This window comes from Paramisgurnus dabryanus, chromosome 2, assembly GCF_030506205.2.
Source record: "Paramisgurnus dabryanus chromosome 2, PD_genome_1.1, whole genome shotgun sequence".
NCBI classification, from domain to species: Eukaryota; Metazoa; Chordata; class Actinopteri; order Cypriniformes; family Cobitidae; genus Paramisgurnus; species Paramisgurnus dabryanus.
In genome coordinates this window covers 54,762,387-54,782,930 of record NC_133338.1, presented here as the reverse complement: position 1 = coordinate 54,782,930, position 20,544 = coordinate 54,762,387, and the positions used below count along the sequence as shown (strand labels likewise).

Here is a 20,544-nt window from a genome sequence, read left to right as displayed (position 1 = left end):
CCTCATTTTCTCCAAAACTTCTCGTCCTGCACTAGCCGTGTGAGGCGTCAGTGCGACCTTAGGTATTACGTAATCCTGCTGAAAGGTCACAGGTTGGGATCATTTAGAGTCCTTTGAAGCTGCACTGAAACTGTTGAGGTCCACTAAAATTCACTATATGGAGAGAAATCCTGTTATGTTTTCCTCAAAACAGTTTATTCTCGACTGAACAAAGAATGGTCTTGGATGACATCGGGATGACTAAATTATTACATTTTTTATGAAAGTGTAGTAATCCTTAAAGTCTGTCTGTGTTTGTATTCTACTTGTATTGTGATGTAGTTTCATTGATGTTTTCTTTTAACATGTTTGTAGAGTCTTGGCTGATCCTCTCTTCACAGGTCTGTGTTAAAAGTCTTTAAATATCAGTAAATATCTGCTGTTGTAGGTTGTCCATCATCCCTGGCTTGTAAGTTTTTCTTTTCATCTATCTCTCCTCCTGATGTTACTCTTCACATCACGTTTGTGTTTTGAGAATGAGATTAAGGCTGATGCTCTGGATCTCTGATCTCCACAGACGGCTCTGTGTGCAATGAATATATACACACATTAAACATCAAGCAGAATTAAATAGTGCATCTTTTTTGGCATGCAGTAAAATGTGCTTGCATGTTCTTGCATGTGCGTATGAGTTTGCATGTGTGTGTGTTTTTGTGTGTACATGTTTTGTATTTTTTACAAGAGCCAAAGGTGATGTTAAAATATAAAAACAATGCGTTTCCATGCATTTCCTAATATTTACATACATGGATAAATAGACAGAGGAAATAAGAAAGTCTGATTTAAATGAGTAAAGTTTTACGGCCCTCGGATATTTATTGCATCATATTTGATTTATTGTTTGCCCTGTCCTGACGCTATACACGACTGTGAGAGAACAGATGGTGGACGAGAATAACACGAACACATCTGTGTACATGGAAGAACTCTGACTTCATGAAAATCTACTAAAATTATCATCGCAGATATTTTAACATTAACTTTAGATGCAAACAGTCTTTGTCAAATCAGCATATATTTTTATGTTACTTTAACTTAAAAAATTAAGTTAAACAATTTTTATGCCAAAACTTAAAATAGTAGGTTGAATTGACTTGCAAAATACTGCATCATGCATTGCAGTATGCATAAATGAACTGCTTCTGTTATATGAGTGTTGTTTTGTTGTTGTCTTTATTTCTACTACTGCAGTTGTTCTTTGATTAAATTGTTGCTTATTAGTTTTGTGATGAAGTTAAGAGCTCATCTGTTCACTTCATAAGATTTGATTACTGTTACCATTTCTGAGACTTGTGTGTTGAGGTCTCTGTGAAGTTGAAATTTTTGCTTTACTTGATGTTACCAGTTCTCTTAAAAATTACAGGTTTTATAAAACTATATAAAAATAAGACGTGTTTAAAAAATTCATATTGTTAACTGACCATTTGTAGAACAGGAAATGTTTTGTCAATCTAACAAGAATATATTGGTGGAACGAGACATTTTACTTTCAGTAAATGAAACATTTAAACTGCCTGTTCAGCAAACTTAACATTACTTGTTTGCTAATTTTTAGGGCAGCAAGTTACCCTGGTTTTTTAAGTTGAATCAACTGGTCTGGGCTTACAGTATACATCAAGTTAAAGTGTTTGGCATGGCGTATGATCTACTGATTGACATTCATATGTTTACAGTACAGTGGGGACAGTGAATGCCTCTTATATTATCATACTGTATGTGTGTGTGCGTGTTGTTATGTTGCCCTTTGGCTGAATCACATCCTGTGGTTCTTTGTCATCATGATTAAAACATTTGAAGCGATTGACTGCATCTCCAGAGAGAAAAGAGGCGAAAGAGACAGAATGAGCTTTAGAAAAGAGCGAGACTGAAGGTCGACTCTCAGGAGCCCACATGACTGAAAAATAACAGCCAAAAAACTTTCATGAAGAAAGAAAAAGTAGAGAAACAAAGCAGTTGTTAGAAACAAAAATGTGACCGTTCAGAAACGTGACATTCAGAAACAACCGTGTCAAAATTTTATGGTGTCTGTGGGTAAAACACTAGAGTAAATTATGTAAAACAGAGGTCTTCAACCTTTTCAGGACAGGGACCCCTTAATGGATAGAGAAGAGGAGCAGGGACCCCCAGAACATACAAAAAATGTACTTATAATACATACTTTGTTATTATGGTGACGTTACAAAGAGACTAAAATAATCATTTTGGGCATACTACATTACATTTTAATTTCATTATATTGTGGGTACGTTATGCTTTTCGTTTAAAGTTTTGTTTTGTTATCAGCATATTAATCAATTTTTGTTTGATACTTACTTTAATTTGACCAAAGCTATTATTTTGCATTCAAACTGAATTTCGAGGACCCCTTGTAATACCACCACGGACCCCCAAGGGTCCCTGGACCCCCTGTTGAAGACCCTTGATGTAAAACATTTATTTTATTGAAAACATGAGTTACAACTCTCACTAAGTATTTATTTTGGAATTTTTTTATTTTAAACCTAGAAGTGGAAATACTGTGTGTTTATTATGATTAAGGGATGAAAGAATTGAGTTTGAGGGGAACGTGTGAGGCTGCTGTCAGTCAAGCATTTATCAGGATCTTCTGGCCGTCCGTTCATTTGACATTTATTGTTGTTCTTCTCCAGATTAATTGACAGAATGTCAGACGTCACAGAAACACAAACATTAAGCACAAACGTTTCCTGCCTTCAAATGAACGGTAAATGTGTGACATGACTTTCATAATACAGAGCTGCTTTCCTGCAATATTTCCACCTTTGTGAGTAATATAATACAACGATCGATAAACATCAGCAACAGCAAGGTTTATTTATATGCATGTCCACATTTATGCATTTGTTAGGTAGGGATTTGTCCTAAGTGTGTATGTGCGTGACATAGCATAAGTGCCTAAAGAATTAAATGTCAAATAAACATGCAACATACACATGTTACCTTTCAAAATCTTCCTTTTCATATGCATGCAGTTCTCAAAATAATGTTTAACTTCTATACCACTTTACAACTAACACGAAACCCTGAGCAACATACAAGACGTTTTCAATTAAACTAAATGTGAGATGTTTAAGCTCTAAATTAAAATTTAATGCATGAAATAATTTAACCCTTATGGGTTGTTCAGGCTGTAAGCAGCCATGTTGGGGTTTTTGGGTCTTAATTTGGCCACAACGTTCTCTGTGTTTTAGCAAATGGAATGATTTTTGGTGACAAATCTTTTATTGACACATATTTGGGTAAAATGCTTTGAAAATTTTCAAAAATTGTTTGCAAATTCATTACCCTTTCTTGTTGTTCAGGATGAAAACATCCACTAAATAATTTTTTTTTGGGATTGCAAAGCCATGACACCATATAATTATGCATTCTTGATTGTTGGTTTATTTTCCCTTTTGCGAAGAGGTAAAATTTGTTCATAAGTGATGTTAACATATGCAAAAGATACAAATCCCAAAGAAAACGATGACGCGAGTTATCGTCTCCACTGTAAATCTCTTTTCTTGAACTACAACAAACACACAGATTGTAGGCAACAGTTAACTTCCTGAGATTGGTGATGTAGTAAAGACCGACATTATCATAATTTCTCCCGCTTCTGACTCACAGCCTATTAAATTAACTCCTGTCAGCATTGCATTGTGAGCGAAGCTTTCAAACATGGTAAGGAGCGTCACATTTCCTGCTGATGTCAGGCCAAATTATACAGATTAGCTGGCCAATCAGGGACACAGAGCTTTTCAGATCGATGAGTTTGTACAAAATCAATGTGCTTGAGGATGGCAGGGATATCTGGAGCTACAAAAATGTAAGGTATGTGGAAAATAATGTGGTTCTTTAACCATAAACCGCGCAAACACATTGTATTATACCAAATACACAAAATAACATTGTTTTAGCAATGAAACAGGTGCTCTTTAATGTTCATTTAACATTGAACACACTGCTGCCAGTAAATAACATACATTTAAATCTACAGTAAGTTATAGTAAAAATATATTTTTTGTCGTATGAGACGTGACATTCAGTCCTTTTCCTGAAAGGAAGGCCATCGATTCTAGTTTCCTTGAAAAATGTGTGGAGAGTAGAAGTCCATTTTGTTCTATGATTTGTCGCATTTCAGATATCCATTGTAAACTTGAGTCAACTAGTGTACAGGTGACTTTTGGCTTTTTTTCTGTAGAGTATCAATAAGAATGTGAACACACTGGGAGTTCCAAGGTTAACATGAAAGACAAACCTCTGTTTCCATAGAAACACACAAAGATGTGGAGGTCCCTGTTACCACCAATAGGGTGACATTCCAACATGCTTTCAAAAAGATCAATATACTGTATTTCCACCCACAGTATGGCAAGGTTGTTGAACATTTGTTATTACAGTATTTCACCTTTGAAAGTTAATGGCTTGTTGTAGACATTTATCTTCCGGCATTGCTAATCTTTCATAGCTTCCATGACAGGTGTGTATTATATCCTATACAGCAAAAAATATATTTTAAATATAATTCAAAATATACAAAAATATGTCTACTGAATTAAGTTGACAAAACTCTATTTTTTGTATATATTAAAAATATATTTTTTAAATATATTTTTAAATTAATATATTATAAAGCATTTATATTCACATTGGAAGAAAAACTTTGTAAGTTACAAACCTGTAAACATAACATGTTTGACGTTCATTAAAATAAAATATATCTTCTACTGCAAAAATATAATTTCATACTTATACTTTATACATAATGTACAAACTTTAATATCTGGGCCTGGAAAAATATAATTTTTGCCGTATGGGTTGTAAAATTAGAAATGTATTTGTTGCCCATGAAATACATTTTGAATGTTAATATATGCTTAAATATAAGGTTAAAACTAAATATATTTTAAAATTCAAACATATATTTAAAAAGCTTTACTTTCTAGAAAATGTATTTAGCATTTATTTAAAACATGCATTTTTTTGCAGTATGAGACAGTTTGTGCTCTTTCACAAAAACTTTTTCTATAAAATTTGATATTTAAACTTGTATTATTGACTTTATGCATTAACTTTACTGACGCCTGTGTTGTGTATTAGCTGCAAGCTTAACATTTCTCTCTCTACAAATGTTCAAGATGGATAGAAATATCTTTATAATAATTTATTACCTGTTGCATCAGCTCTTATAACACCTGAATGCCCAGTCATTGAACAGTATACATTTTTAAGATAAAATTAAATAAAGGTCAAGCAAATATCTTTTAGGTCAGAATGTAGTTATCTTTTCTTTTACTTTAGATATAAAAACAATGAACCAGAGAAATGGAGACCAGTCAGATATTATAACATACTTGCACCATAAAACCAGCAGATGGAAGCAGAAACCATCATTTAACAGCAGTCAACAGGTCACATCATCACTTTTGCAAACCAACATTAACCTCCTAAGACCTGGTGTGTTCACATACGTGGACATCACATTTTTTTGTTTTTTGCACCATAATACTTAATGCTATGTAACTGGAACCTGTTGTACACAAACGTGGACAAATACACTGCTTCATGCTCAAAGAAAAATATTTGGTTATTATATTTATTGGTTTTTCCTAACCCCAAATAGCTGGAAGGAGACAAATAGTAAGAGGAGAAAAACTGATGGGTTTTGAATTGCAGACACATTAACCATAAATTACAACACAGTCTGAAACTTGAATTAAACAAACAAAAGCTTACAGACAGGTCATTTGTATAAAACTATTTTATTTACTGTTTACAAAATAATACAAATACAGTATGTACAATGATGCAGTGATGCACACATATTCAGTCTCACTGCTTATGTTAAAAAATGGCCTAAAACAGACCATAATGTCTACTATTAAATGTGCAAATTACATTTACACAAAGATGATATCAAATTTTAATAAAAACGTTATCGTGGAAGATCAAATTCTGATGCTAATGGTGCATGATGTCAGATTAAATGCAAAGGTGTGTGCCAATAATAATTGACTTTGCAAGACACATGTATCTTCCTCTCTTATAATTTAATTCTTATTTCAGTCTGTGGTCTCAGACACGCTGGACGAATCCTCAACTTTCTCTCTGGTAAAATAACTGCTGTGCTGAAACTTGATGACCTCATTTCCCCAGCTGGTCCAATCAGATTGGAGGCTTCGAGCAAACAACTCTAAACACTTAGGATCAGAGCGTATGTACGGCTTTAGCACAGCTGAAACAACAAAACAGAGAATCCGCTCAAAAACACACGTATACGTTCATAACAACAGAGGATTGATTTTATTTGTGTGGAGTTCACTGGACGGTGATACATGATCTATATGAAACATATGGCTGAGGGCGAGAAGATAAAAATAGGAGAGCTTGATGATGTCAGCCAAAATGCTTTTATAAGACTTCAAATACTTATTTTGGCAATAAATGAAGAACTGTTCACGAAGTTAACAGGGTCTGTTCATACTTCATTCTGACTTCATATGTCATATTGCATATGTAATAAATAGTACCTGTGTCATTTGGCAACTCATTTTTACTTGGTGGTTGTTAATTTTGGACTTTAGGTGTGTATATACCTGACAGTGAAGGCTTATGGGAGTGAAGGATGGAGGGGACGCTTAGCAGAAGTCTTTGATGTGGTAGCTCATCCTGTGCCGGGGATCTAAAACACACAGTCAGTCAAACACGATTAACACGATTCGATAGTAGAAGTCTGATTCGACTACCATGGGTGCACATCCATATAACAGCTTTTTCCCAATATATTAATATACAGCCTATTATGATAATGCATTCAATAGATATTTTTAATCTGTGTGAATAAATTCCTCAACCCCTGTGACGGGGCTACACGTCCATGGGAAGAGGTTTACAGGTTAATAAACCATTGTGAAGCAGTTGTCTCTTTGTTTCTGCAGTTAAAGACAAAGTTTCAATTCTGGCTATACTTTCGTTATTTTTGTAATTTCTTTATTTTTATTTTATTTATAGATCACTCAGGGATATCTGTTAAACTATTTATGGCTTGTGTTTGGTTCCCCTGCACTTTAGGCATTTTGTTACTTGATTCTGACTTTTTTAAAAATTGTATAAAGGTAAATTCTGATCTGTAAATTTTGGATTGGTTTTCGTTGTATGAATGTTGTTCTGTTGCAAGCTGACACATGCAACTTAGCCGAACACGCAAGGTGCTCTGCGTTTCATATTTAGGAGTTCATCAAAGAAGTATAAGTATTAAACTGTATTTAAAAAAAGGATGGTTATCGTATCAAAAGTTGAGATACAAAACAGGTAAGCTTCCTGACCGAAAATAAAATGAAAAATATCTGCTCTGGACCTACATTTATGCCTGACACGATTGTCTCTCTTGTGATTTAATATTACGGCGAGTGTTTGATTTCAAATTATAGAAAAATGATTCCTAAAACAAATAATATAAAAATCATCAGGTGTTTCGGTAGCTAAAGTGAATAAAGAGATGATTACATTCAAAGTAAGCAAGCACGTATTTCTATGCAAAATAATAAAGCGTAAGTGTCTAGAAAATCATTAATTTCAGTGTTTTTCTTGTTATAAATTGATGTTTTAGGAATTGTTTATAAAGCTTAGTTTTTATTATTTACAATAACAATGTCATTTGTGGTTTTTTTGGATGAGCTAAATCTTAAACTAAATAAGATTGTAACTGAATTGTAGCCGGGGCTTCCCAGGCTCACATTTGTTATTTTTTTAGGTTTAGATATCTAAAAAGTTTTTTGTTATATATATTTGTGTGATGATCTGTACATCGTGGCTTTAAAATTTTATGAGGAATCATTTAACAAATGTTTATAGACTGTTTCATCGAGCGCACGTCTGGTCCGAACTTTACATCCGGTTTCTGTTTGTTTAATGGTCTGACTAGTTGCTGAAACTGAACTCTTAAACAAATACCTCGTCGAAAAGCACAAATGTTTTGGGTTCCTTTGTTACATAGGAACATAATGTAATCTACGTGTTGTTTAGTTTGCTTGTTATATAAATAAACTACTTTAAAAGGACTTTGTTGTTATTTATTCTTCGCAGAGTTTACCGGAAGTTACGTGATGACCACGAAAGCCGCGTGTTTATGTTGTTACTGCTGAAACCGTCTATACACATTGCCTTTTGTTTTAACTTAAAGATAAAAAGCATCGTAAGTTTCATCTACGTTAATCACTTTGGTCACTTTATCAGAAAGTTGTTTCTGCGTGCTGCTTGTAAAAGAAAATAAAAGTTACCCATTTGTCGACTACCTGGTTTGCCCCCCTCACAACCCATGCGCACACACATAGATTATTCGACTATCAGTCAATTCTGATTAGAATATGTAAATCCTTAATCTGGAACACATAATAAACAGAGATAGAGGGACAGACAGATAAATGAAGACATAAACGCATTACCTGACTGTGTGCTGAGTGCGACACCTGCCGAGCACCAGCACTTCATAGGGCTTCTTGTGTTGCGAGTCCAGTGGAAACACAAACTCACCCCTTTGGGTCACCTACGAATACAGCCAATCAGTTGTCACCTCATTTCGAGCGATTTAGGTTAATGTTGCTTTAATAAGTAATATCTGTGTGTGTTTGTACCTTGACCCAAAGCCATTCTGCCAACACTTCCACACCCCAGTGAGGGTAAAGCTCCTCTCTGACGAAACGCAGGTGCTGTGCCCGGTTAGTTACCCATGTAACCACCACACAACCCGGGGAGGCCAACGCTGGCACAGGTAGTTGTTTGATCTCAGAGGATGGAAGTGAACTGTATCTGTGAAATACAGATGTGTTCAGCTTATATAATGTTTACATTTATGCATCTGGCAGGCGGTTTTATCCAAAGCAAATACATTTTTGTCAGTATGTGTGTTCGCTTTGTAATGTAACAACTGAATACTTGTTACCTGTTGCTTCTTTTGACCGATTTATTCTCCCATGGTGGGTCAAGGACTATAAGGTCAAATTTGTCTCCACCTGTAGATAAATCGTATTAAACTCTGACAGATCAATGCAACAAAAGTTAAAAGTGAAGGGAACTATAAATGTACAAGGCTATTTAGCTGGCCTACAGGAAAAATAAATAATTAACGTTGATGAAATAGACTGAACTCACTGTTGACTAGTGGTTGTATGCGTGTGATGTCAGACAACAGGAAGCGGCTGCGGGGGGGCAGCAGATATCTCTCGCTCATTAATGTGACCTCATAAGTGATGTCATACGGGTTCTCTGTGATGTAATTGAATAAGTCAAGCGGGGCGTCTAGATCATCTCGGTTCAGTGTCTGTACTGGTGCCAGTAAAGACTCATCTGTTAATGGGAGCTGTTTGGCCATGTCACATAATGCAGACAGTAGGCACTCCTGTACTGAGATGGGTTCAAAGGTCAAGGAGGGTACAGCTTCTGTCCAGTAACCACAATGACGACCGGCTTTAGCCAGAGCCTGAGAGCCTTCCAGGACCACAAACTGGATCTGTGAAAATATTAATATGTGTGGGAAGCTCTAATTAAAAAATCCCAGTGGATTCCTATTGGATTTTAACTTATCCTTTGGAATAGAGACTTTAATAGGAAACTGATCGCAGAAATCCAATGTTCAAATGTTATACTTCCATACCCATAACTGCTTAAAACAATGTGTATGTACAAAATCCTTATGCTACAATTTACATTTCTGTAACCTTTTCATGATATTCACGTGCATCTTTCTCTCCAGTATTGAGATCACGTTGTTTTCTCTTGCGCTTCTGCAAATTAAAAGAAACAGTGAAGGAAAATAATATCCAGATTGTGAAAACAAATCATTACAGTAACTTCACGTTATATAGGACAATAATAAAATATGCTAGATGTGTCTGTTGTCTACCTTTCGTGTTTTCAGATCAATCTTCACATGTTCGCCATTCTCGGCGCTTTGCGTATCTGTGCTTGTCAAAACATTTTGTTTATCTTGAATGTGAGGCTTTAATAAATTAAAATATTGCCTTTTGAATCTGCACGTGAAGTATTTTGGCGTTGTAAGTCCATCACGTGCACAAACACAGCGCCGTGCACTCTCATCTATATATGAACAGGAGTCTAACAGCCAGCCATGACTGTTAGATACCACGATAGACATTTAAAATATTATATATAAAAATATATGTATTTCGCCAAAATTTCTGTTAATTTATTGGACAAGCCTAACCTAAACCACTGAACGCCGCCATGTTTTTAGCTACGTCACGGAGCTAGTGTTTGTTTGGTTGTTCGATTCGACTCTCTCAAACGGTTCAGTTAAACGAATCAGTTTGGCCGTTTCTCAATCCGAATGCTGCATCCTCCAGGTCGCATTTGTAGGCTGCATACGTCATGTACGGTCTCATTTCAGAATATTAACTATTATAAATTCACTATTATTCTTAGTTAATTGTTAATTGTTGTAATTTGCTTATGACTTGCGAATCTTAAGCTCAGTTAACGTAAATAAACCAGGCTTGATGACGTATGCAGCCTGCATGTGCGACCTCCGGAGGATGCAGCCTTCCGTTTGAGAAACATCCCGTGAGTGCATATCCTAGCATTTAAAGCAATGTGTAATAATCTGAAACATACAATAATACATTTTTAAAACAGTAGAATAATGTAGAATTATTCTCACATTACCTTACTTTAATTAAAATGTTTTTTTTTTCAGCAAACGATGTCCATATCATTCTAATAATAAATATATCATTCTTGTAAGTTAGAATTTTTATATAAAGAAAATGTTAAAAGGGCCAAATGGGAATTATAACAGATTAAACATTGACTTTTCAGAGATTCAGAGACAAAACGTAACATTTTGTCAATAAAGAATTTGCTGAGTAAAATGAAAAGATTAAAAATATACTGAATACAATATTTAGAATTATGATAAAAGAAAAAAAAAGTGTTAATAAATATTTCAACATGTGTTTTTTTTACTTTGAATATATTTATTAAGAGCACTATTACAAGGGTAGCATCTATTATGTTTTTGTATGTGAGTCCTTTAATCTTGTTTGACAATAAATATTTGTGTGGAAATGACCAAACCATCTTTCAATTATATCAAATAGCATCATCCATTTAAAAGAAGATGCTGGAATACATTTTGTTTATTTATGTGCATATACGGACAAAAAAGATCAAATTTGTCAACAAAGCCCCTATAACGAACAAGCCTATTTACTTCACTTGCATTCTTTCTGCGTCATCCTTACTGCAGTGCACACTTCAAAGATAACACGAGTGGTAGCAGCGACATGCGACACGCCCTGTTCTCGGTCCGAGCGTGGTTCCGGTGTCAACACTCGCATCGGGGGGCTCAAGCGTTGTGACGGAATTTGATGGCGCCAAGTTTTTAAATTCATATGCACACACAAAACATCGTGATTCGCGTACGCAGAGTTTGATAAACGCGAGCGACAGATCTGCAACTGTGGATGAAGATGGCAGTGGCGCGGCGGGAGCGTTGAACGCGAGTTTTGAGATATCGCTGGTTACTTGCTGTGCATCCCGACGAACATGGCGGAGGCCGGAGCGGATAATGTTTCCGTTAACCGGGAGAAAAAGCATCTGAAATCGGTGTGTGTGTACGACTGTCGCCCTGGCAGCAGCGAGGCGGTGGCGCGAGCGATAGACGTCGCGAGCCTGGACTACAAGGCATTTCTTCAGGCGGTGAAGCGGGTACGAGCGGATACTATTTACACTAGTTACACGTGTATAATGTTAATTTGAGTATGAAATCTGTTTATGTGAATTTATAAGCGTTTAAATATCTGAACATAGTGATGTCGTGGCTTTATCTTTATCGCAGGAGTTTTCACTTTCGGTAAACGAAACTTTCGTTATCAGCACGACTGACCGGAGACCGATCGATGAAGAGCTTTACAGTAAGAAACCTTTATTTGTTTACATTACAAACGGTACATAAATACAAAAAGACTGAAAAACAATACAAACCATCACACGATTTGATAGTTTTAATGGGTATTGTATTGGTTTCAAAGATTTTTCCTGAAATGTGTTGGGTTTGTATAAGTAAAGTAATGTTTGTCATCTATTGTGATGTTTCAGTGGAGATACAGGATGGGAGGACCCTTCACCTGTTGGAGTCTGTGGACCAGGAGCTGTCAGTGGCCACTCAAGAGCGTATTGAGTATCTGCCCCACTATCACACCCTGGTGCAATGTGGCATGTATGAGTACTATGCTAGTGAGGGACAGAAAGCATTGCGTAAGTTTTAAGTGTTCACCCTTGACACCATACATGCATGCTGTACTTGCGGTCAGTTTCATGAGGACGGTGTTTATTTTGTTGGTTTGCAGCCTACGCTTTTGCAGAACTCATTGATAACGCGTTGTCAGCCACAGCAAAAAACACTGGGAAAAGGTCTATTGAAATCCGATTGGTGAGTTATATTAACCCCTTGATTTTTTTCACGTTTTGGCTTTGTGATTCCTAATGTTTTTTTGTAATGTGTGTTTTTGTGATGTAGATGTTTGATGAAGCTCAGGGTGGACCTGCTGTTGTGGTCATGGATAATGGATGTGGAATGACATCTAAACAGCTGAATAACTGGGCTGTTTATCGTCTGTCCAAGTTCATACGAAACAACAGCACGTTTGAAGAGTAAGGCTTAAGCTAACGGTTGCATGTTTTCTTATTTGGCTATGAGATTTTGACTCTATAATAACCGTAAGCAAAAATATTGCCATTGCAACACTACAATGTGTTATGTATAAATGTCTGGTTCATGTACACTTTTCAACCAGTGATGGCCAGTGACTTCTTTTTCGAGGGGGCACGATGCAAAGCTCATCATCAAAACATGAAAGTAGCCCATTATGTCAAAATACGTTCATGCTGCAGGCACTTCGAAGGAGTTTATGATAAAAGAGACGCTTTTATTAAAACAACAATATTATCGCAAACGATATATCTTGCACATCCCTACTTCAAACTCATTTTTTGACTTCGCACCACTTGGTAGAGAAGTCACCGGCCGTTTTCAACTGGACACAAAATTTTTTTTTTAGGCAACATACCATGCCAGGTAAAATTAAAGCCTTTAAAATATAATATTGTTTGTAATATATATTGAATGTAAACATCAAATCAATTACATGACTTAATAATTTAATTAATTTTGTGTGAACACAGCTCGTAGCTTGGAAACGGTATCACAGAAAATTATAGTGGTTTTTAAACCTTGACTTTTTAAAACGTCCGTATATACTAAATTATATGGATCATATCAGACCACACCGATATAGATGTTACAGTGTTGTCTTATCTCGTATCCATCTAGGAAGTATAGTGAGATATTACCAAACCTCGATATACGGCCCAGCTCTATTTCTGAAATGATTCCTGCTGGCATTCATAAACTATTGGGGCGGCAGTGGCTCAGTGGTTCATGTTGGTTGTCTACAAATTGAAAGGGTTTGGTGGTTCAATTCCAGGCTCCACCTGACCAAGTGTCGAGGTGTCCTTGAGCAAGACACCAAACCCCAGCCGCTCCCGATGAGCTGGGTGGCACCTTGCATGGCTGACACTGCCGTCGGCGTATGAATGAGTGCGTGAATGTGAGGCAAACTTGTAAAGTGCTTTGGACGGTCATTGGTCTGTGAAAGCGCTATATAAATGCAGTCCATTATTGTATAAGCTGGGATAAGTGTATGGTTAATGGTGTTTTTAGCTTTAAATCTGCTGGTCATATGGAGTGTTTCTGGTATTAGTAATGTAATCAGCTGTGTTTTCTTTCCTTTGTTCTCATTGTAGTGATCACAGCGGTTACGTTCGGCCCAGAGCGGTTCCACGCAGCCTGAACAGTGACATATCCTATTTTGGAGTGGGTGGCAAACAGGCAGTGTTTTACATTGGCCAGTGTGTCAGGGTATGTGCATGCTACTTATTCAAAACTACTTATTCAAATACCAAAGCTGTACTTGAAGAGTTCAGATGCAAAACCCTCTAATGCTGCGTACACACCAAACGTGAAGCATCGCGTTCCTCGCTCTAGATAACTCGTGGGACTTAACTTCGTGTAATGCGAATTTTTCACAATATTTTCAATTTTCGCATGTTTTTGTGGCCATCGCAGTGTCCAATTCACGTCTTTGCATCGACTTCTGTATGTAGTCTTCTCGCGCAAATTGTTGAATTTGTGTTTGGTGTGTACGCCCCATTAGTGCATTTGCCATTTTTTCTTGTAAATTAGCTTTTTTCATGCTCTTACGTTTAGTTTCAGTAATTTCGCTTTAATGCCAATGAAAAAGTTATTAGTCAGTAGTTGAAATGCCTTATTTTTGCATATGTCACTTTGGTAATTTCTTGTAATTTAACAATGCATGCAACCTTTTTTGGCAAAAACTTAAAGGGGTCATATTATGAGATTTTTTTTAAGATGTAAAATAACTATTTGGTCTCCCCAGAGTGCATAAGTGAAGTTTTAGCTCAAAATACCCCACAGATAATTAATTATAGCATGTTTAAATTGCCACTTTGTAGGCCTGAGCAAAAGTGTGCCGTTTTTAGGTGTGTCATTTAAAATGCAAATGAGCAGATGAAGTGCAAACACTGCTCACAATGATGGTGGTTTGTTGTAGTTAGGGATGGGACGGTATGAACATTTCATATTATGATTATAGTGACCAAAGTTATCACGGTTATCAATATTATCATGGTTTTGTTAAAATGAGATGGAAATGTTCAAAAAGAACTGATACACACACTGAAAACATTTGAACAAGCTTAATTTTTGAAAATCACAATTTACTATTTCATGTCCCTGAAATTATTTCTGTAGTAAAAAAATAAATAAATCTGTCTAATAAGTTTAAAGTGATATTATCCCTTAAATGCCTTCTTGTGCAAAAAAACTATGTTGCATGTGCACATCTGCGTCAAAGTGATGCTGGCTGGACAGGATTTACCGTGATTTTAAAATCACGGTAATCAAACACGGTTGTAATGATAATTACATTTTAAACGATAATACTTACCGTCAGGACATTTTATCGCGGTTAATCGTGAAACCGGTAATCGTCCCATCCCTAGTTTTAATTGAAACTCAATTGTGCTGTCAAGTATTTTTTATTTCTCTCTGCACTAAATAGTAGTGCTGTGGTTGGATAGTGCATATAAAGGGTGTGCCTTGCTACCTATCTCACAAAACAGGCGAAATCTGAACGACCAAATTTTTCACATGCTTGTAGAAAATGGCTTATCCTAACAAAGTAACTGGGTTGATCATTTTCACGTTTTCTATGTTGATAGAAGCACTGGGGAACCAATTATAGCACTTAAAGGGACATTTACCCATTTGCATTAATCTTTGTATAGTTAGAACCCCAGTCATGTGTTTGAATGGTAATGCATCATTTCCTCAGTTGCCACTGAGACAGGAGAAATACAGATTTCAGTGTTGCACTTCCTTCTTTCAATGATGTAAAAATCATCATTTTGCATCATTGAAAGAAGGAAGTCCAATATCTTTGTTGAGGGAGTGAGACTACAAACACCCCATTTCTTGGTCAAATAGGCACCAAATTCGAAATGTATGTTACATTTCGACTACAAATATGACACACTTTCAATAAAGATTAATGTTTCTATGGGTGAAATGCTCCTTTAAACATGAAAAAGTCAGATTTTCACGCCATGACCCCTTTAAAAAAAATCCACTACTTTGTACAAGACATAGTAAACAATTGCAAAATCAGTAAAGATAAATCTAGAAACATTGACTGAAGCACACATTATGTGACTGCCACATACGGGTTGTATTTAGGTCCAAGTACTCTCAAATTTGAATCTGATCCATGTTTGTTTTGCATGTCGTCATTGAGTTGAATTAAGAATTAATTCATTATAATTAAGAAATTAATTCTTGGAGAACAAGTGCACAAGGTCATTTTGGCGTTTAGCGGATACTGACAACAACGCAGCATTTTTTGAATAAGATTAGGTGGATTTGAAGTGAAGGTATTTGAGGAACATATAACACATGCCGAGAGTATTTCGGTCAATATTATTATCTCATTTTTAACAAAGGCGTTTAGGGGCATTTTGCATCTAAGTTCTCCACTTGTAGAGTAATAGAATGGTTTGTTTCCTTTTGTTTTTCATTAATGTGTGTCCTTTTGTCAATGATAAAATGTTTTTAACTCAATGTGCAAGGTTTTTGCATTTGTAAGATGAATTCCATGGGTTCTTCTCATTCGTAATTGTGCATCCTTGCTTGCATCTTAACTTTTAGAAGCGCATGAGGCGAAACATTTAATTTCATGTAATATTTGTGTTTCAGATGATAAGTAAACCCACAGATTCTCCATACGTTCATGAATTTATCATGTCTAAAGAAGACTTTGAGCGCAAAGAGAAGAACAAAGAAGACATTTACTCGGGCTTTATCAGGAACAGAAAGGTCAGAGGAACACATCTTCTCATCTTTTATATCATCGCTTTTTTTCTGGATTTAGCCGTCATACTGTATCTTCTTTCTCTATCTCAGCCTGGTGACTGCACTCATCTGAATGTAGGTGAGGAGCAGTTTCTACAGTCCATTGTTCTTGAAGAAGAAAACAAGAAGAGTTTTACAGCCGTCGTCATAACTGGAATCCAACCTGAACACGTCACGTACCTCAAACAGCACTTTAGCCTGTGGACCCGAGTGTTGGCGTACGTCTTGCATTTCTCTTCATGAATGATACTTCATTGTCAACCTACATGATTTATTTAAGGGGTTATTTGGGCAAAAGTCTTGACAGATTGTTGTACCACAGAAAGTCCCTAAAAACCATTATCTTTGGCCATTAATGTTGTTTCCGTTGTTACAGGCACACCTACCATTACTATATACATGGAATTGATGGAAACGACAAGAAAAGTCTTCGGCGCACTGACGACTTAAACATTGACATTCAGGTAAAGCAATGTGTGTGTGTTTGTGTTTGTGTGTGTGTGCAGATGATGCTGGATTCAGAATTTGAATGAACCACATGAACATTTCTCTCATCAGATCAGTCTGTTTGAACGCTCCACACGGATGCCACGTGTGATGAATCTGAGAGAGGTGGATAATGACATGCAAACTCTCTATGTGAACTCCAGCGTTTCAACGTTTGAGTTTAAAGCCACTGGCGCTGGAGACTCTTTAGTTGAGGGAATAATCCGGTTTCACCCGTTTCTCTATGATCAAGAGACTTATCCAGTGGATCCGTATGCCACATCAGGTATTGAATCTTACACACCAATCTGTGCTCATAATGTCTACATCACTTCATCCGTGTGGTGGGTGATTGCCGTGGTGTGCAGGGTGAATATCGGCCTGTAGCAACTCATAATGTAAAAACTTGTAGATAATGTAATAAGTATTACATTATTATTGCAATTAAATGTTTATAAAGTAATATTCTTCAAAATTTAATTAAATCTTGGCTTTTTACATAATGTAATTATGATAGATTTTGAGTTAAAAGAGCGCACACACATATCTCTACGATGTTCTGATTCAGAGATATAGGCCCTGCTAAACGATTGCTAGGGTATTCTGTTGGTTGCTAGGTTCAGTTCAACTTTATTAGTTTCCCAAAGGCAAATTTTTGTTGCAGCATGCAAGGATATTGCATAGAACATAAAAACAACACAAACACAGTATTCACAATGAAATGAACTTTAGCTTTTATTTAAAATCTTTACAGCTGAGGGGACAAATTATTAATTAAACCTGTTTGTTTTACTAATATTCATTCTATATCTAATACCAAAAGGGAGAAGGTCAAACTCATTACACATGGGGTGGGAATCATCTGATCATATACTTTTTCCCAAAACCTCTCTGCAGTATAACGTAGACATCTGCTTCCTCCCTTTTATTTTTACTTCCCTGTTTTACTATGGTGGTTGCTATGCTATGCGTTTGCTAGGGTCCCAAGGTGGTTGTTAAGCTTTTGCTACACGGTTCATAGGGTACCTGGGGTGGTTGTCATGCTATTGCTATGTGGTTTCTAGATGCTTGCTTTGCGGGCTGCTAGGGTACCTGGGGTGGTTGCTAGGCTGTTGCTTTGCAGTTATGTACCTATAGGTGGTTAGTGTGTTGCTATGCGGTTGCTAGGGTACCTGGGGTGGTTGTCATGCTCATGCTATTGCTATGTGGTTGCTAGATGGTTGCTTTGCGGCTGCTAGGGTACCTGGGGTGGTTGCTAGGCTGTTGCTTTGCCCTTGCTATGTGGTTAGTGTATTGCTATGCGGTTGCTAGGGTACCTGGGGTGGTTGCTAGGCTGTTGCTATGCAGTTGCTAAGGTACCTGGGGTGGTAGGGAGTGAATTGGCATCCACCAATGATTACAGTCTAATGTCTATATGATGTATAATAATAGTGATGCATAAATGCAAGCACCACTAATAATAAGTTTGCCATGTCTGAAAAGCCTATTACAGTTATGACAATATTTCTGATGAGTTTATAATTTAATACATTTCTCATAAGGTTATCATTTTTTATTTATTAAATTATCATTTAGTTATTACACTATGAATATTTCATTGCAATAATAATGTAATACTTATTACATTATGTGCAGTTTTTACATTGTGTCGTTAATACATTGACTACGTTTACATGCAGCCAATAACCCGTTAAAATCCGGAATATTAGCAATAACCCGGTCACGCACGGCCATGTAAACACCGGCAAAAACACGAATATGCTCATATTCCTGTTTTTATAATCCCGAATATTAGCCCTGGGTTACCCCTTTTCTAACCCGAAATTTTGGTCATATAAACGCATATCTGCATATCAATCAAAAGGAACATAGATTTGTGTACTGTGCATGTTCTATTCGCAAGGAATCTTGGTCTCTAGAGTTAGGGATGCACCGTTACTGGTATCGGGTATCGGCCTCGATACCACATTTTCTAAAGTACTCGTACTCGTTAAAAGTCCCCCGATACCTGGAATCGATAAATGTCTATGTCTGAGCGGCGTGTAAGGGGTTAATGCCTCTTGTGTTGTCCAAAGTGGCAGAGTTTACAACAAACTGGAAAACTAGTCTTTGTTTTTTTAGTTAAATTATATGACTAAAGCTGTTACCTGTAAATTTAAATCATGTTTTTTTATTAAGTACTCTGTATCGGTATCGGCAAGTACTGAAATGCAAGTACTCGTACTCGTACTCGTATTCCAAAAAAGTGGTATCGGTGCATCCCTATCTAGAGTAGAGGAACTTCTTGTACTGTACTGTTGTAATGCGCCAGAAAACCCGCACGCAGTAGCCTATACCAGAAGTAAACAAGGAGTAAGTTAGAGGTAAACATGGCGAGATGCAAGCCGTACAGCACCACACTTAGAGCGAGGAGGAAACCAATCGCAAGATCAGCTCTTTTCACTTTAAATTCATATATAGCTATACCCTTCTTGTTTTTCATATCATACATGTATAATAACGGCCAAAGAGATTCTCAAGGGTTAAGAGATTAACTTGTTTTTTGTAAATTTCAATTCAAAATGTAATACTATGCTATTCATATTTCGTTAAATCATACAGTGAATGTGTGAAAAAAGCGGAAGATGACAGAATAGCCTAATTGTAGTGTCGTCTGCATCTAGATGCAATTTTAAAGATTAAAATTACTTTAATCTCTGTTTTAAAAAATCTATAAAAAACAAAGTAATTTTTTTTTTACTTTAATCTAACTGATCAACACAAATACAAAGCGACATAATATAACTGATGGCTTACCAGCATTAAAACCAATTAAAATAAAAACCTTTATAGTTTTTTTCTTTGTATATGGGTCCGCTCCGAGGATAAGAGGAAGCTGCAGCCAATAACGCCGGTGGCTTTATTATTAACTGACTGAACACTTGACTCTTACCTGGACATTTAGATAGGAAAGTTTTTCATCAACAATATCTGCGTGAAACATTAGAAACATTGATGATAATCTGTCGACTCGACTGTTTCTGCACATCCTCTAGAGAGTCCGCTTCATTAACGGCTTTTCGTTCGATCCGCGTGAGCTAAACATTTTTGTTCTTTTTTTTTTTTACTCGCATAGGCTATATTTCTACATATCTTCGAACAAGTAACACTCAGGATATAATGTAAGTTGTTTTAGATAGCATTTAAGCTAGTTCTGAAATGATGACAAATCAGTCTGACTAAAAATTATCTATCCAGCTTAATTTAGCCAAAATAATGATTTATTCGTTTTCATACTTTATAGATACACATTTATCTACTAATATATTATTGAAAATGCCATGAATAAATATTCATTGCCTTTTTGAATTGCATTCGTTTTGTACATTTACAGGTGCATAAATACTGTCTAATTTATTATATGTCTATGTTATTACCTCAACCTAGACAAATTAATACATATCTATCTTTTTTCAATGCGTGCACTGTACAGCGCGTTGTGAATGTGTTAGCATTTATCCTAGCCCCATTCATTC

The 20,544-nt window shown here is 36.2% G+C and overlaps 2 protein-coding genes across 3 annotated transcripts in view; one reads left to right on the top strand and one right to left on the bottom strand.

Annotated features, from left to right (window-relative positions):
* Window positions 1-5,686: 5,686 nt before the first annotated feature.
* On the bottom strand, window positions 5,687-10,320 carry mettl4 (methyltransferase 4, N6-adenosine). The gene is made up of 8 exons (XM_065261808.2): window positions 9,941-10,320; window positions 9,756-9,821; window positions 9,190-9,547; window positions 8,981-9,050; window positions 8,673-8,847; window positions 8,484-8,584; window positions 6,636-6,721; window positions 5,687-6,274 (listed from the first exon to the last, which is right to left on the bottom strand). The coding sequence occupies exons 1-8, from the start codon at window positions 10,190-10,192 to the stop codon at window positions 6,102-6,104; spliced, it is 1,281 nt and encodes a 426-aa protein (XP_065117880.1). The 5' UTR covers window positions 10,193-10,320; the 3' UTR covers window positions 5,687-6,101.
* Window positions 10,321-11,291: 971 nt separating this feature from the next.
* Window positions 11,292-20,544, top strand: part of smchd1 (structural maintenance of chromosomes flexible hinge domain containing 1) — a 59,292-nt gene continuing 50,039 nt past the window's right edge. Inside the window, exons 1-10 of one of the 2 annotated variants that reach the window (XM_065261806.2) lie at window positions 11,292-11,763; window positions 11,894-11,969; window positions 12,154-12,312; window positions 12,405-12,487; window positions 12,575-12,708; window positions 13,861-13,975; window positions 16,388-16,507; window positions 16,595-16,761; window positions 16,920-17,007; window positions 17,102-17,315. In XM_065261806.2, the coding sequence (XP_065117878.1) occupies window positions 11,602-11,763; window positions 11,894-11,969; window positions 12,154-12,312; window positions 12,405-12,487; window positions 12,575-12,708; window positions 13,861-13,975; window positions 16,388-16,507; window positions 16,595-16,761; window positions 16,920-17,007; window positions 17,102-17,315 (1,318 nt within the window). In that variant the 5' untranslated portion in view covers window positions 11,292-11,601. The remainder of the gene's footprint in view (window positions 11,764-11,893; window positions 11,970-12,153; window positions 12,313-12,404; window positions 12,488-12,574; window positions 12,709-13,860; window positions 13,976-16,387; window positions 16,508-16,594; window positions 16,762-16,919; window positions 17,008-17,101; window positions 17,316-20,544) is intronic. The other variant, XM_065261805.2, reaches the window with a different exon arrangement.